At 45.3% G+C, this 16850-nt stretch overlaps 1 protein-coding gene across 2 annotated transcripts in view; it reads right to left on the bottom strand.

Moving 5' to 3' along the window:
* Positions 1-7524, bottom strand: part of ATRN (attractin) — a 176767-nt gene extending 169243 nt beyond the window's left edge. The window contains exon 1 of one of the 2 annotated variants that reach the window (XM_050745651.1): positions 7022-7524. In XM_050745651.1, coding sequence (XP_050601608.1) covers positions 7022-7434 — 413 coding nt within the window. In that variant the 5' untranslated portion in view covers positions 7435-7524. The remainder of the gene's footprint in view (positions 1-7021) is intronic. The other variant, XM_050745652.1, reaches the window with a different exon arrangement.
* Between the last annotated feature and the right edge of the window lie 9326 nt (positions 7525-16850).

Genomic DNA, 16850 nt, shown 5'->3' with positions numbered 1-16850 from the left:
ATTTAAAAATTGGCTGGGCACACTGAGGTGGGAGGACCACTTGAGCCCAGGAGCACTGCCCTCCAGCCTGGATGACAGAACAAGATCTTGTCTCTCAAAAAAAAAAAAAAAGGTATGATTTGGGAAAATTAATTATTATAGATTATAGAGAACTGAAAATGGGCCTTGGTAAGTAGAGACGAAAAGAAAGAATGGGGGAGCAGTGAGGAGGGAGGTGCTGAATTTAGCAAACATAGAAAAACCATAAAGTGGAAAGATTTGGTTAGGAAAAAAAGGGATGTGAAGGGAATGGGAGCCTTCTGCTGAGGATCATTTTAGAGGTAATAAAAGAAGTAAAATAAGAGATACGTTTTTGCTTTTTATTACACTTTAAGTTCTGGGATACATGTGCAGAACGTGCAGATTTGTTACATAGGTATACACATGTCAAGGTGATTTGCTGTACCCATCAACCCATATTCTACAATAGGTATTTCTCCTAACGCTATCCCTCCCCTAGCCCCCCACCCACCGAAAGCCCCAGTGTGTGATGTTCCCCTCCCTGCTCCCATTTATGAGTGAGAACAGGTGTTTGGTTTTCCGTTCCTATGTTAGTTTGCTAAGAATGATGGTTTCCAGCTTCATCCATGTCCCTGCAAAGAACATGAACTCACCCTTTTTTATGGCTGCACAGTATTCCACGGTGTCTATGTGCCACATTTTCTTTATCCAGTCTATCACTGTTTTTAGAAGACTGATATGACAAAGTGTGAAACAGACTCTGCAGGTGTAAGAGAACAGTTAAAGTGCAACAGAAGCAGGTCAGCAATGAGGTGAAGGACTAGGTGCACTAGAATGGCAACAGAAGAAATGAAAAGAAACAAATTTATACAGTGTAAGAGCAGAAAAAACAAACAGGTAGAAAGAGCCAAAGATTACTCCTAAGTTTTGACCTTTGGTTAGCTAAATTTGGATTTAGCTAAACCAAATAAGGAAGTACAAAGAAAAAGACTATTTTTTTCAATGAGGATAGGAAGTTTGGTGTTACACATGGTTCAGTATGAGGTGACAATAAAACATCCCAGCAAAGATGCCCACCAAACAGTGGAAGACAGAGAAGTTCAGGAGCAATATAAGGACAGAAGACATATATGGCAGGCACGTGGGTAAAGATGACTTTTTAAAAAGTCATAAGAAGTAAATTACAGAATTTCATTCCTTTATTCAACAGATATTTACTGCTCACTATGCTCCAGGCCCCTGCCCTCATGGAACTTATAATGTACTGGGGAAAACAGATGAGCCTAAATTTGTGAACATAAATTTAGGGCTTGAAGTTAACATTACTTAGTAATTACTACAAGAAAAAAAATTTTTTAACTTTTTACTTCTTCACATTTTATTTTCGAGAATTTTCTTTCTTTCTTTTGAGACAGAGTTTTGCTTTTGTTATCCAGGCTGGAGTGCAACTGGCGCAGTCTCGGCTCACTGCAACCTCTGCCTCCTGGATTTGAGCGATTCTCCTGTCTCAGCCTCCTGAGTAGCTGGGATTACAGGCACTCGCCACCATGCCTGGCTAATTTTTTGAGTTTTTAGTAGAGAAGGGGTTTCACCATGTTGGTCAGGCTAGTCTTGAACTCCTGACCTCAGGCTATCCACCCGCCTCGGCCTCCCAAAGTGCTGGGATTAGAGGCATGAGCCACTGCACCCAGGCAAGAATTTTCATTTCACTAGTTAAAAAGGCATTTAGGTCCTCAGATCGGCAGCCAGAGAGATTCAAGTGAATTTAAGATTTTAAAATGTTAGCTTTCCTACTGTAAAAATCTATTTTCCTTCCTTTGTTTCTCAAAGTGTTTGTTGGAATTAGGTCAGTTCTTTAAAGAACGTTCATAAAGAGTGATTGGACTCAGAAAAAAATGAGACGCCAAATGGTACAATAAAAAGAACACAGGTTTGGGCATTAGACAACCCTGAGTTCAAATCCCAATTGTGCACAACTTCTGTGACCTTGGACAAGTTATTCAGTACATCCAAGTTTACTCATCTGTGAAATGGGAATAACTTCACTCTAAGGACCAAAGGGAGTTATTTCTAATAGGCAGTTGACATGATATATATATATATATATATACACGCATACACACACACACATATATACACCTATATAAGTGTGTATGTGTGTGTGTGTGTATATATATATCATGTCAGCTGCCTATTAGAAATAATATGCAATTGACATGATATGACATGACGTCATTTTTTCTAAATAAAAGATGACATAGAAATGACTAATTTTAAAGGATAAGTTAAAGGATGTCAGTTTAATAAAAATACCTATAGAATCTTTGGTGTGTGATTTCTAAGGCAGTACCACTTTCATTCATTCTTACGTGAATCTTCATAATTCAGTGATCATTTTTTTCTACTTGTAATGTCACCAGTGTAATTTTTCTTCAAAAGATAAATATGCCCATAAGATAAATTAAGCTCGTTTTTGAATTTTGAATTTAATGTGCATTCAATTATTTTAAGTTCCTGCTATAGAAAATGTTTGGGAGAATTGAATAGAATAATCTGGTGAATTGGACTGAGCCTGAAAATGTTAGGATGTACCTTCTGTAAGAAAAAAAAGAAAGGAAATAAGCATTTATCAGACATCTGTTTTGTGCCCAGCACATACAGTAATAATAGTAGTGGCTGGGTGTGGTAGCTCACACCTATAATCCCGACACTTTGCAGGGCAGAGGCAGAAGGATCACTTGAGCCCAGGAGTTTGAGATCAACCTGGGCAACAAAGTGAGAGCTCCTCACTACCACACACACAAAAATAAGTTAGCTGGGTGTGTTGGCATGTGCCTGTGGTCCCAGCTACATGGGAGGCTGACAGAGGAGGACTGCTTGAGCCCAGGAGGTTGAGGCTGCAGTGAGCCATAATCATGCCACTGCATTCCATCCTGGGCAACAAAGGGAGACCCTTGACTCCAAAAAAATAAATATATATACACATACATATATATATGTGTATATATATACATGACATGATATATATACACACACACACATACATATATACACCTATATGTCATCTTTTATTTAGAAAAAATGTTACTAATGACAATAATTCAATAATCTAAATTTTATACAACACCCTGAGAGTTGTCCTGAGGATTAAATAATACAATGTACATGAAAATGCTCTGTGGCACATAGTATGCACTCAGTGATAACCTTAGGGAAATCCACTCCTTGTTAGCCTATGTTCCCTTCAATTAATGAAAAAACCCTATAACGGCAATTATAACACAGGATTTACAGGACTAAAAAGCTCAGAAAACACTCCAACTTGATGCCATTCTAAATCAGAAAGGTATTCATTTAATGTCTTTTAATAACAAAGAAGTTTGTAAGTTAAATCAAAATACAAACCACTGTAATCAAAACCAACATTTCACTCTTGCCCCCAAAAGAATACTTCGACTAAAATTTTTTTTTTTTTTTTTTGAGATGGAGTCTCACACCATCGCCCGGTCTGGAGTGCAATGTCACAACCTCGGCGCTCTGCAACCTCCGCTTCCCAGTTTTAAATGATTCTCCTGCCTCAGCCTCCTGAGTAGCTGGGATTACAGGCGCCCGCCACCACGCCCAGGTAATTTTTTGTATTTTCAGTAGAGACAGGATTTCACTATGTTGACCAAGCTGATCTCAACTCTGACCTCTTGATCCGCCCGCCTCAGCCTCCAAAGTGCTGGGATTACAGGCATGAGCTACCATGCCCACCCTTGACTAAAATTTTATTGTTTTTTTTGTTTGTTTTTTTGGGTTTTTTTTTGAGACGGAGTCTCGCTCTGTCGCCCAGGCTGGAGTGCAGTGGTGCGACCTCAGCTCACTGCAAGCTCTGCCTCCCGGGTTCACGCCATTCTCCTGCCTCAGCCTCCAGAGTAGCTGGGACGACAGGCACCCGCCACCACGCCCAGCTAATTTTTTGTATTTTTAGTGGAGACGGGGTTTCACCGTGTTAGCCAGGATGGTCTTGATCTCCTGACCTCATGATCCGCCTGCCTCAGCCTCCCAAAGTGCTGGGATTACAGGTGTGAGCCACCGTGCCCGGCCTATTGAGTTTTTTTAAAAGACCAGAGTCATAAGTTCCTCCTACTTTCATTTTTAAAAATGCAAAATCCCGAAGCCCACAAAATATAATGGTATCATCAGGACCAAAGTCATAATTGTCTACCCAGGAAACAGCACTGACATCACCTAGAATCACCTCAAAGGGAATGTCCACAATAAGCAGGGGAGTCCCTTCACTCATCTGTGACACCATTTGAGACAACCATTGTCAGGACTGCCTGTTCCCTGCAACAAGTAGCTCTTCTCCAATCCTCTGGGCTTTCCATGTGGACTCTCAGAGAGAGCTCCCTGGCAATCTCCCTCATAGGTCAACGACTCCAAACTTAACATCTGCCAGGTGTGTACTCTGAGAGCACCCTAAACTCGGCATGTGTGCAATTAAATGTCTAACACCTGCTCCTGTGTCCCTGTGTCTGTTAAAGGTATCATTGTCCAATCTATCACCCAAGATAGGATCTAGTTTTCGTTCCCTCACCATCCCCCACCTTTCCAAGAGCAAACCAATTCACAGGGAAGACTTGTCCATTTCACCTCTACAATACCACAAGCTCTCATTACCACTGCTCTGACCCATGCCAACAGATCCCACCTAGCTACCCACTATTTCTCATGCCCAAAGTGAGTCAACCTACTCTGAACATTACAGATTGATCTTGCTATGAAGTCCCCTTCCCACATTGTGGGTCCCCACTGCCTACTACTGTGTCCCAGACTTTCAGAACTTGAAGGATCCTCATCTGACTCAACCATCCACTCACCTGATCTTGGAAGCTTCTCAAATTGAAAATGCCCTGGCCTCCCTTCAAGGCCATTTGTATTCTGGCTCCAATCTAAAAGCCTATAATGTCATGAAAATAGGAGTGAACTACGCCATTTCACAGCTCTTGGGCTAAAGGTCAAAATTCTCAATCCAACCTACAGATCTCCACTTGGCCTGGCTTCTGCCTTTCTCTCCAGTCTTGTCAAGCTCCCCTTTGCTCTCTCTGCTCCTGCCACCTGGTCTTCCATCCAGGCTGCCATCATCCCCTTCATCCCCAAGCCTCTGTACCTGCTGGCCCCTCAGCACCCCACCCCTCACGTAGGTAGTACCATCTAACCCCTTAGACTTCACATCACTTCCTCAGTGACTTACATTACCCCCAGACTAAGTCAAGACCTCTGTTTGTCTCCTGTTCTTTACCTCCACAGCCTTAAACAAAATTACAATAAAATTTTTGTTGGATTTTTTTACTCCCAAGCTGGAATATGAGCTCCATAAGAGCAGGACTGTGCCTGTCTTGCATACCACTGTATCTCACAACTTAAAACACAGGAGCCCTCAACAAATACATGTAGATTAATGAAATTCATAAATCGGAACACCCTAAGTTACAAAAGCAGCTTCACTATGCTTCACTATGCAGCAGGATCACTGCATAGTGATCCTGAAGTCACTTGGTTTCTCCATCCATAAAACTAAAGAGCTCATCTGCTCAACGTTCTCTGAGTTCCTTAGAAGACCTAACATTACCTAAGTCTACGATTTTGTTATTCCAAACTCCTCTCTCACAACTCTCTTCCATATAGGCAGCAGCAAAAGTTTACTTTCCAGCCTCCACAACTTTGTTTGCACCCTTCTTTCCATCTGTAATTTTTTTCTAGCTCCACATTTCCAAATCCTACTTAATCTTAAATGCTCAAATCTAATGTTATCACCTCCTCAAAGTCCTCCTTGCATCCCTCCAGCTAGCCACAACCTCTCCATCCCTGAATTCCCACAGGCTCCCCATTGCCTCATTCAGGTCTCAGATCAAATGTCATTTCAAATGAGAACCTTCTCCAAAAGTCACCACTGGTTATAATTCTCTATCAGACCATGCTGTTTTTATTTTCTTGATAGCATTTACCATTACCTGAAATTAGCATGTTCATTTCTCTCATTTACTTGTTAAGTGCCTGTTGCTCCCACTAGAATGTTAAGATGGATGAGAGCAGGGGCCCTGTCTGTCTTGTTCACATTTCCCCACTCCCCCACATCAGACATGTGTCCAGTAAACTAAACACCTGCCAAACGCATGAATGACTCTATAACCCTTATGACTAGGGTTATGTGCGTAAGTTATCTTTCTCTTGCTATATTCCAAACTCCCTGTGGACAAGGCCAAAGTCTGGCTAATCTATTTGTCTGTATTATCTGGAAAATCCTTGCACAACTGAAGCAAATAACAGGTAACTGCTAATTAATTTATTGATTTCTCCAAGAGGAACTGCCCCAAACCAGGCCAATTCAGAACTTCATATTGTCCAGAAACCAAGGCAAATAGGAATCTCCTTCCATTCCCTCTTCACCACAGACCCTGTTCCAATCTGCCACCTCCAGTGAGCTTTTGCCAAAAGACTAGTTCCCTCACTTTCCTTTAGAAGGACCATTGGTCCTTACATCTCTAATATCTTACAATGCTACCCTTTCCCTTTTATCTCCAGCCAACAAAGCATTTCCAGGGCCCTGTTTCTTCAGAGCACCCCACATCTCCAGTGCATCGGGGAACTCATCGGGTCCTAGGGCACATGTGGATGTTAAAAGGAAGTGTTTAAGCAAACCTGGCTAGCTCACCTTTCCTTGGATACCTCATTTAGTTGAAACAGGCCGAGTTTTAGAGCGATCGGCTTTGATGCTCTTTGGGTCCCTCAGCATTCTTCCAATCTAACCCAAGCACACAAATACCGTCGGGGTGCCCGACCCTTGCCCCACACCTTTTCACCTTCCAACAGAGGAAGACCCCAGGCCAGAGACGATGATCTCCCCGGAAGCAAATGGCCCTCAAACCCCATGGGGCGGCCCTACCCTCTCCACTTTCTGTCCAGCATCTGCCTCTGGCCTGGAGCTGTCTCGAACGCCCCTTAGCCCCAGCCTCCCACACCACCCGCCACTCACCTGAAGCGGCCCCCGCAGTGCTGGCATTGCTCGCCCACCCAGCCGGCGAGGCAGACGCACTGGCCGGTGCCAGGGTTGCAGCGGCCGCCGTTGACACAGGGCCGGTCACATTCCTTGGCCTCGGCTGCGGCTGAGCCCGACACCGCCGCCGCCGCCGCCGCGGCCTCGGCCTCGCAGGGCAGCAGCAGCAGCAGGAGCAGCGGCGGCGAGAGCAACAACAGCAGTAGCAGCAGCCGCGGCCGCAGCGGCGGCGACAGCAGCCGCGGAAGGCGCAGCCCGGCCCCCAGCCCCGGCCTCCCAGCCCTGGTCACGTCCCAGTCCCGATGCGGCCCGCCGCTCCTGCCCGCGAGCGCTGCCGTAGCCGCCGTCCTCCTCCTCAGCCTTGCCTCAGTCGCCGCCGCTGCAGCCACCATCTTCCCGGGGCTGAGACGGCGCCCCGCGAACACATACACACACACCGCACGGCCGGCTCCCCTTCGCCTGGCCGTGCGGGGCGGGGCTGTGCGGACGGTGGCTCGCGCGGTCCACACGGGGACCACAGCGGGGCGGTAGGCGGGGCCGGCGGGCGCGTGCGCGAGTCCGTGCGTGCCGGGGCGCAGACAGTGATCTCCGGCGCGCGCGGCGCCGGGGGCGGTCTTCTGACGTGGACTCTAGAACCAGCTGAAACCCGGCTGCGCTGTCCCAGCTCTAGGTTTTCACCTTCGCCTGTCGCCCCCGGCGGCGGGGTTGCAGCCCCACTGGATGCCTAGGAGCCGACCGCGTTGAGTGTTGCCCTCCAAGAGACCCGGCGCTTTACCCCAACTCCAGCTGCTGGACAGAAAGAGCACAGGAGGCTACGTCGCGGTGTGGTGCTGGGTGCGGTACTGTAGAAGTCAGGCCTCATTCGAGCCTCTGTAACACAGGAGTAAAGAAAGAACACATGTAGAACTGGGCATAGGCCGGGCGCGGAGGCTTACGCCTGTAATCCCAGCACTTTGGGAAACCGAGGCAGGCGGATCACTTGAGCTCTGGGATCCGAGACCAGCCTGGCCAACAGGGTGAGACCCTGTCTCTACCAAAAACAGAAAAATTATCCGAGCGTGGTGGTGCGCGCCTGTAGCCCCAGCTACTCGAGAGGCTGAGGCAGGAGGATCGCTTGAGCTTGGAGAGGTCAAGGCTGCAGTGAGCTGCAGTCGCAGCACTGCACTCCAGCCTGGGCAACAAAACAAGACCCTGTGTCAGAAAATGAAGAACCTGGTATGTAGGCTGTGCTCAGTAAATGCCTAATAGACTGAAGACACACAGCCAGGCCTCTTGATAACAGACGGACTGTAGCTGACCAGACCCCCTACCTTTAATTCTGTAAAAGTTTGGAGTTACCTTGCTCCCCACAATTTGCCCTCCAACCATCTTCTCTGAAGAGAGGGCAACATAGAATTAGGAACTGGGGCTCCCATAGACCTGCCCCTTCTTGTCTGGTAGTTGTTACTCTGGCGTCCCTCAATGAGACATGTCTTCCATCAATGTAGCCTTTTATGGTCTTTGACCCTGGAATCTGGACTGGGTCATGATTGAGACCATGAGAAACTGTGATTCAGCTTCACCAACAGAAGAAGGTGGTAGGAGTGGCAATGTCTTGGTTCTAACTCTCAGCTTAAAAAAGATCTGGCAAACTTGGCCGGGCACGGTGGCTCACGTCTGTAATCCCAGCACGTTGGGAGGCTGAGGTGGGCAGATCACGAGGTCAGGAGTTCGAGACCACCCTGACCAACATGGTGAAATCCTGTCTTTACTAAAAATACAAAATTAGCCGGGCGTGGTGGCACGCACCTGTCATCCCAGCTACTCAGGAGAGTCGCTTGAATCCGGGAGGCAGAGGTTGCAGTGACCCGAGATCACGCCACTGCACTCTAGCCTGGGGGACAGAGCAAGACTCCATCTCAAAAAAAAAAGACCTGGCATCGTTGATTTTGAGCTGTTGGTGGTCATGAGCTGCTGCCCTTTAGCCACCCTGCTGTAGAGAAACCACGTGCAGAGACCACTTGGACTTGGAGAGGGAGAGCTGGGCCACTAGGCTGGTGGAGCCATCCTAGCTAAGGGATCAGTCATTGAGTGAAAAAGCTGTCTGGGTTGGGTTATTCCAACCATCTGGGCCGTTCCATGTTACCCACAACAGTAACAGGTCTTTCCTAACTGACTTATCCAAAATGAGAAATAACTCATTTATCATTTAACCCTTAAATGATGAATTATTTATAATTTTTCATAAATTATGATTTATGTTATTTTAAGCCTCTTAAGTTTTAGAGAGATTTGTTACTCACTAATAGATAAGCAGAGCATTGTCTGACATAACGCTTGTGCTATGAGGAATATTCCTATGGCACCTACCTCAGAATTTGAGCACCTTACAGTCCCTGAGAAACAAAGAAAAACCCTCATAGACCTGTGGAGCCTCTCAGCTTTACCTCAGAGCATTGAATTCTAAGGTTCTAAGATGGACTTCCACACTCATACCCAGGTCCCACTCTCATACTCAAGTCCTGACTGTCCTCACTGCATCTTCTTCAAGCCTGGTGAAGCTGAATTGCACAAAAGCCTCACCCCATGCTATACATCCACACATACTCCCCATTCCTACAGGAAAACTATTGTTTGGCCTAGGCCCTAGCACTGACATTCTGGTTTGCAGGTTATGTTTTTGCCATGTAGGGTAAGGCAGAGAAATTGAAGACATGGCCCTCCCCTCTGGCAGGACCCCATCAGATGGGGGAGGCTGGCATAGGCCATGCCCTAGCTATAGGAGACATTGCTCCCCCTACTCTTCCGGGCCAGAAGTGAACCAGCCCTTTCTTTCCCTTCCCTCCCCACAGCAAGACTGAACCCAGACTGTGAAGTTTCACATGATTTTACCAACATTCAGGGATAACAGAAAAGGTGTGCATCTGAAGAACAGCAATCTCTAGACTAGATATTGCTACTCTGAAGCCTTAGAATCTTGCTGCAGCAAGCATTCTTTCTTACTTCCTTAATCTACTCCTTTCTCTGGTTCTTTTTCCATAGCTTTCGAACATGCTGAAATTATTTTGTCCTTAAAAAACAAACACGCTGGGTGCAGTGGCTCATGCCTGTAATCCCAGTGCTTTGGGAGGCCAAAGTGGGAGGATCACCTGAGGCCAGGAGTTTGAGACCAGCCTGGGCAACATAGTGAGACCTCGTCTCTACAAAAAGTTTTTTTAAAAATTAGTCAGATGTGGTCGTGTGCACATGTAGTCCTAGCTACTTGGGAGGCTGGGGCAGGAGGATCACTTGAGCCCAGGAGTTTGAGGCTGCAGTAAGCTATGTTTGGACCATTGCACTCCAGTCTGGGCAACAGATCAAGACCCTGTCTCTAAAAACAATTAAAGAAACAAAATCTTACCTGCTATCTTCTTTTTCCTTTACTGCGTTTATCAAAGAGTCCCCTACACATTCTACGTCTGTGTGACAGATTAAAGATGGCTGCAAATTCTCTTACATTCCTTCTGTGGAGAGATCAGGTCTAATCCTTGGCCCCACCCCCACCCCCAGCCCTACCCTACTTTTTGAATCTAGCCTGGCCTTAGTGATTTGCTTGACTGATAGACTATGGTGGAAGTGATGTACTGGGATTTGTGAGGTCCCAGAAATGGGACCTTGTGCTAGGTCATAAGAAGTCTTGCAGCTTCCTCCTGAAGTGTCTTGGAACACTTGCTCTGGGAAAGCCACCTTCCATAAAAGATGTCCAGCTACCTTGAGACCACCAGGCTGTGAGGAAGCCAGCCCCCAGCCATTCAAGTCTTCCCAGTTGGGACCTCATACAATCATGAAGCAGGGGGGTGCTGTTCCTGCTGAACCCACCCCAAACTGTAGATACGTAAGCAAAATAAATGAGTGTACTTGTTTAAGCCATGAGCCAACTGGGGACAGTTTGTTACACAACAATAAATTACCAGAATACTCTGTATCCTGGTTCCTCCAAGGACAAGAATAAGTCTCGTGATGGGGACTTGATTAAGAATTAAGAATGACAGTATAATTGTATATAAATATATAATCTACAACTAGTCATCTATATGTAATACACTAGTATCATTGTCCAGTTGCTTCTCATAGAGGAGGTTGCCGTAGTCATCGTAGCTTCAGAAGTGCTTCTGTTGGACCCCACGTGCCTTATCACAAAGATTATGCAGCTCTTCTGCCTGAAATCCCTTTTTTTCCACTGGTCCTTGTCATGGTGGTCATTTCCAGGTCCCAGAAACTGTAATGCCAGTGGCAAAGAACACCCAGGCTTTGATACAAATTGCTCTAAGTCCAGACACTAAAATAACAGTTCTTGCCAACTGCAAGAGCAAAAGGGTTTGTATCCACTTGGTTAGTGCAGGCTGGTTTGAAGGTGCCTGTGCCTATTCTTTTTCACTCAAGTAAGGCATCTTACTCACCTTGGTCCTTTTTCTGATTTCCTGCCATCCCTTCCTGTATCTTTGCTTGCATTGTCTCCGAGTCATGGACATAGATAGATTTTATAATTTTTGACTTTTACTCATGCAGTGTCTTTGGTCAGATTCCCTAGAGGCAGAATCCTGAAACAGGATCTGAGTGCATAGTTTATTGGAAGATTGCTCTCGGAAGAAACACAGTGAAGGAAGCAAGATACAGCCCAGAAGGAGGTTGAGAAAGGATGTGGTCTGGTCTTATCTAGAGTTAAGTTGCAGCCTGATCCTATGGAGAGCACTAGAGCATGAATTGTACCATAGGATTGATTCCACTTTGAGGTAAGGGAGCAGCATTTTGTAGACACATCTCTTTCAGCAGACAACATTCACAGCAGTAAGAAGGATCCTATAAAGGAAATTTGGGAGGGGTACCAATAGATACAAATAGATAGCTCCATGTGTATGTAATACATACAACAAATGTTTGTTTATCAAATATCTACTAGATAGCAAAGATTGAATACTGCTCAAATAAGATCTGATTGACCATCTGACTTTCCCCCAAACATCACCGGTCCTCATTCTGCACGGTTTGAAACATCGATATATTTTATTGTCCCAAAGTTCTCCTTATACTTTTAGTCAATGTGAGACCAAGCAATTCTCTGATTATAGATGTTAAAATCTCACCTAGAATGTAAGGTACTATGTTGCCTGTGAAAGAGGTTGATCCTGAAGGTTTGGAACAAACACAACTGAGAGGATTCTAGGTAGGAATAAAGTGCCATCGAAAGTTCCAATGGATATCCCACTGTCAACCAACAAGCATAAGATTCCGATAGTCGTTGGCAGACTGTAAGGGAAAGTGTTTAGGAGTCCCTGATCTGGGAGCATAAAGTTATACCTCTGATCTGTGGGCAGAGCTCCTGGTGGCCTCCTCATACAAGTCCCACAAGTTCAGGAGTTGACCTGTATATCAGCTCAAGGGACACGATCCTGCATTGGGATGAGTGCATCAATTTAAAGGCAGAAGACTTGAAATTTCTATTGAATGAGCTAGATTCATGCCCCCTCCCCCAAATTTCTACAACAGAGAACAAAAAGTTTCTCTTGTGTACAGATATTATGAAAACAGTACTACTGTTAAAAGACAAATGACTTTGCTAAATATGGCCACGAAGGACTTCAAATTAGAAGTTCCTAAACTGAAGCCATCCTTTCAGATTAAAATCCATTAGAATTTCTCCTAATTACAGATAACATATTAGTTTCCTGTGACCGCTCTAATAAATTTCCACAAACTTGGTGGCATGAAACTATAGAAATTTAAGAGTTGACATGTGCAGAAGTCCTACTAGTCTGGTTCTTGTTCCCCCCTGGGTACCAGCTTCCTTCAGCAGTGTAGGCGAAGGTGCTGGGGGCCAACAAAGGGAGGAGTCAACTTGTGGAAATTTTGCAGGCCTGTTATTCTTAGCACTATCCAAGACTAGACAAAGAGGAGAAAGAAACTTACCTGATCAGTGCCAGAAGTTATTGCACTCAAAGGGGAATAAGCAGGAAAAAAGAAAGGAAAGAAGGAAGGAGGGAAAAGAAAGGAAAGAAGGAAGGAAGGAAAAAGAAGGAATGGAAGGAAGAAAGAGAAACCCCACAGACATAAGATGAAACCCTGTCCAACAATGGAAGGAAGGCCAGAAAATAGTGAACCAAATTTTGAGGAAAAGTCAGAGAAGGAGGAAAACACAGAAGGAACTTTTAGAGAAAGGTTAATTCCATCTCTCCAGAATATAAAGATGTACATAAGAGGCATTTAAGCAATAAAGATATGTTTGGAGAAGTGGATGAAATAGGCGAGATAAGGAGAGTAAGAAACAAACTTGTAGGGATGTACTGGAAGGTTGATCATAACCATCATTGCCCCTATTTAATGCAATTTCCTTTATTTTTATTTTATGTGATATTAACAATGCCATATAACTTTCTTTTTATCAGCATTTTCCTGATATACCTTTGTCCATCTTTCTACTTTTAACCTGTTGTTGTTAGTGGTTTTAGATACATCACTTATCTTCATCTCATTGTTTACCGTATTTGGACCAACCTTCAAATCTCTTTTATAGAAGAGCTTTACTCATTTGTAAAAAAAGAAAAAAAAAAAGAGGTTCCTGACAGCATATAAAATGAAAAAAGGGTTACTAAGTGATATGTGAATATCATTTTAATTTTTAGTTTTTAGGGACAGGGTCCTGCTCCGTTGCCCAGGTTAGAGTGCAGTGTCTATTCACAGATGTGATAATCGCACACTACAACCTTAAACTGGGCTGAAACTCCTCCTGCCTCAGCCTTCCAGTAGCTGGGACTACAGGCACGCACCACCACGCCCAGTTGTGAATGACATTTTTGAAAGGTAAGAGTACATTTGGATATTACATACATGCACATAAAAACTTGTGAAGGTGTAATCCCAGCACTTTGGGAGGCCGAGACGGGCGGATCACGAGGTCAGGAGATCAAGACCATCCTGGCTAATACGGTGAAACCCCGTCTCTACTAAAAAATACAAAAAACTGGCCAGGCGAGGTGGCAGGCGCCTGTAGTCCCAGCTACTCTGGAGGCTGAGGCAGGAGAATGGCGTGAACCCGGGAGGCGGAGCTTGCAGTGAGCTGAGATCCAGCCACTGCACTCCAGCCCGGGCGACAGAGCGAGACTCCATCTCAAAAAAAAAAAAAAAAAAAAAAAAAACTTGTGACGGGTGAAAGACAAAAGTTACAATCTCTCCACAGAGGATTATAAAAGATTTTTTTTTCATCTGCTTACTTGTGTATTCCATATTCCTAAAATGAGCACACATGATTACTGCTAAAAACAATAAAAGTTTTAAAACAACAACAAAAACAAACCTACAGAAATGTATTCTCTCACAGTTCCGGAGACCGGAAGTCTGAAATCAGGGTATCAGCAGGCTAGGCTTCTGGAGACTTTAGGGAAGAACACTTCCCTGCCTGTTCCAGCTCCTGGTGGCTGTCCACATTCCTTGGCTTCCTTGGCTTGCGGCCACAAATCCCCTATCTGCCTCCATCTTAACATCACCTACTGGCCGGGCGCGGTGGCTCAAGCCTGTAATCCCAGCACTTTGGGAGGCCGAGGCGGGTGGATCACGAGGTCAGGAGATCGAGACCATCCTGGCTAACATGGTGAAACCCCGTCTCTACTAAAAATACAAAAAACTAGCCGGGCGTGGTGGCGGGCGCCTGTAGTCCCAGCTACTCGGAGGCTGAGGCGGGAGAATGGCGTGAACCCGGGAGGCGGAGCTTGCAGTGAACCGAGATCGCACCACTGCACTCCAGCCTGGGCGACACAGCGAGACTCCGTCTCAAAAAAAAAAAAAAAAAAACATCACCTACCCCTCTATGTCCGTCTTCTGTGTGTATGTCCTATAAGGACATTTATTGGATTTAGGGCCCACCTGGATGATCCAGGATGAACTCACCTCAAGATCCTTAATTAATTACACTTGCAAAGACCTTTTTTTTTAAGATGGAGTCTCACTCTGTTGCCCAGACTGGAGTGCAATGGCACCATCTTGGCTCACTATAACCTCTACCTCCTGGGTTCAAGTGATTTTCCTGCCTCCCAAGTAGCTGGGACTACAGGTAACCGTCACCACACCCAGCTAATTTTTGTACTTTTTAGTAGAGATGGGGTTTCACCATGTTGGCCAGGCTGGTCTGGAACTCCTGACCTCAGGTAATTCTACCGCCTTGGCCTCCAAAGTGCTGGGATTACAGGCATGAGCCAACGTGCCTGGCAACATTTGCAAAGACCTTTATTTCCAAATACAGTAACATCCAGAGGTTCCAAGGATTAGAACATGGACGTATCTTTTGAGGGAGCCACCATTCAGCCCACTTCACACACTACACAGGCAGTCAATTCATTCAGTGTATTCATTTAAGCAACTTACATTTTTTGAGTGATTGCTGTGTACCAAACACTGATCTATGTTCCAGGAGGCAGAAATGAAAAAGGGTATCAAAATTCCTCTCTTTCCTCACGCCATTGGAATAGCTTGTATTTAAAAAAAAAGAAGAAGAAGAAAAGAAAAAGAAAAAGAAAAAATAAAACAGGCTAGGCATGGTGGCTCACACCTGTAATCACTTTTTTTTTTTTGAGATGGAATCTCGCTGTCGCCCAGGCTGGAGTGCAGCGGCGTGATCTCAGCTTACTGCAAGCTCCGCCTCCCAGGTTCATGCCATTCTCCTGCCTCAGCCTCCCAAGTAGCTGGGACTACAGGCGCCCGCCACCACACCCGGCTAATTTTTATATTTTTAATAGAGATGGGATTTCACCGTGTTAGCCAGGATGGTCTCGATCTCCTGACCTCATGATCCGCCCACCTCGGCCTCCCAAAGTGCTGGGATTACAGGCGTGAGCCACCCTGCCCGGCTAATCCCAGCACTTTGAGAGGCCAAGGTGGGTGGATTTCTGGAGCCTAAGAGATCGAGGCTGCAGTGAGCCATGATCATACCACTGTACTCTAGCCTGAGCAACAGAGCAAGAAGCTGTCTCAAAAATAAAAATAAAAATTAGCAGAGCATGGTGGCATACACCTGTAGTCCAAGCTACTTGACAGGCTGAGCCAGGAGGATCACTTGAGACCAGGAGTTTGAGGCTGCAGTGATCACACCACTGCACTGCAGCCTGAGTGACAGAGGGAAACCCTGTCTAAAAAAATAAAATAAAATAGAAACTTATATACAAACATCATGATGTAACAATTTATTGATTAATTCTACTGCTGATGGACATTTGGGTAGTTTCCAGTTTGAGATTACTATGAATCATGTTGCTATGATCATCTGGAAATCAAATACAGGTATTTTGGTGAGTATACGTATACATTTCTATTGGGTAGATACCAGAGGTTTGCTGATAAATGTTTAGGAACCAGCTCACTGGGAAGAAAAAGCCTTCATGCGTAGCACTAGTTGATTTCAATGGTGTAAATACTCCCACCATGACCTATTTCGAGCTCCCATGATGATGTCACTGAGTGTGGAATTGGAAAGAGAGACATAGGCTCAGCCCTCACAAGCCAATGGGAACCAGCTCCAGCACCATGTACGCCTGGGAGGTCTACTGAGAAGCAGATGCCAAAACCAAATTAGACATACAAGGGATTTATTGGGGGAAACGTCTGTGAAGGATAAAGGGGAAGGAAACAGGAAATGGCAAGAGAGGATTCAGACAGGAATAAAAATCTGACAGCTGTGAAGGAAAGTGGGAAGAAAAGATTGGTTAAGAAGGGTGTCAGATCTCAGTGCAGTTTCAATGAAGGGTCTCCCAGGCCAGTGGGGAGTCCTGGAGCCAGAGTTGTCTGTCAGAGCAGCAGCATCTTG

This window comes from Macaca thibetana, chromosome 10 (genome assembly GCF_024542745.1).
Source record: "Macaca thibetana thibetana isolate TM-01 chromosome 10, ASM2454274v1, whole genome shotgun sequence".
Lineage (NCBI taxonomy): Eukaryota > Metazoa > Chordata > Mammalia > Primates > Cercopithecidae > Macaca > Macaca thibetana.
The sequence above is the reverse complement of the archived record's forward strand: the minus strand, read 5'-3'. Positions and strand labels throughout refer to the sequence as shown.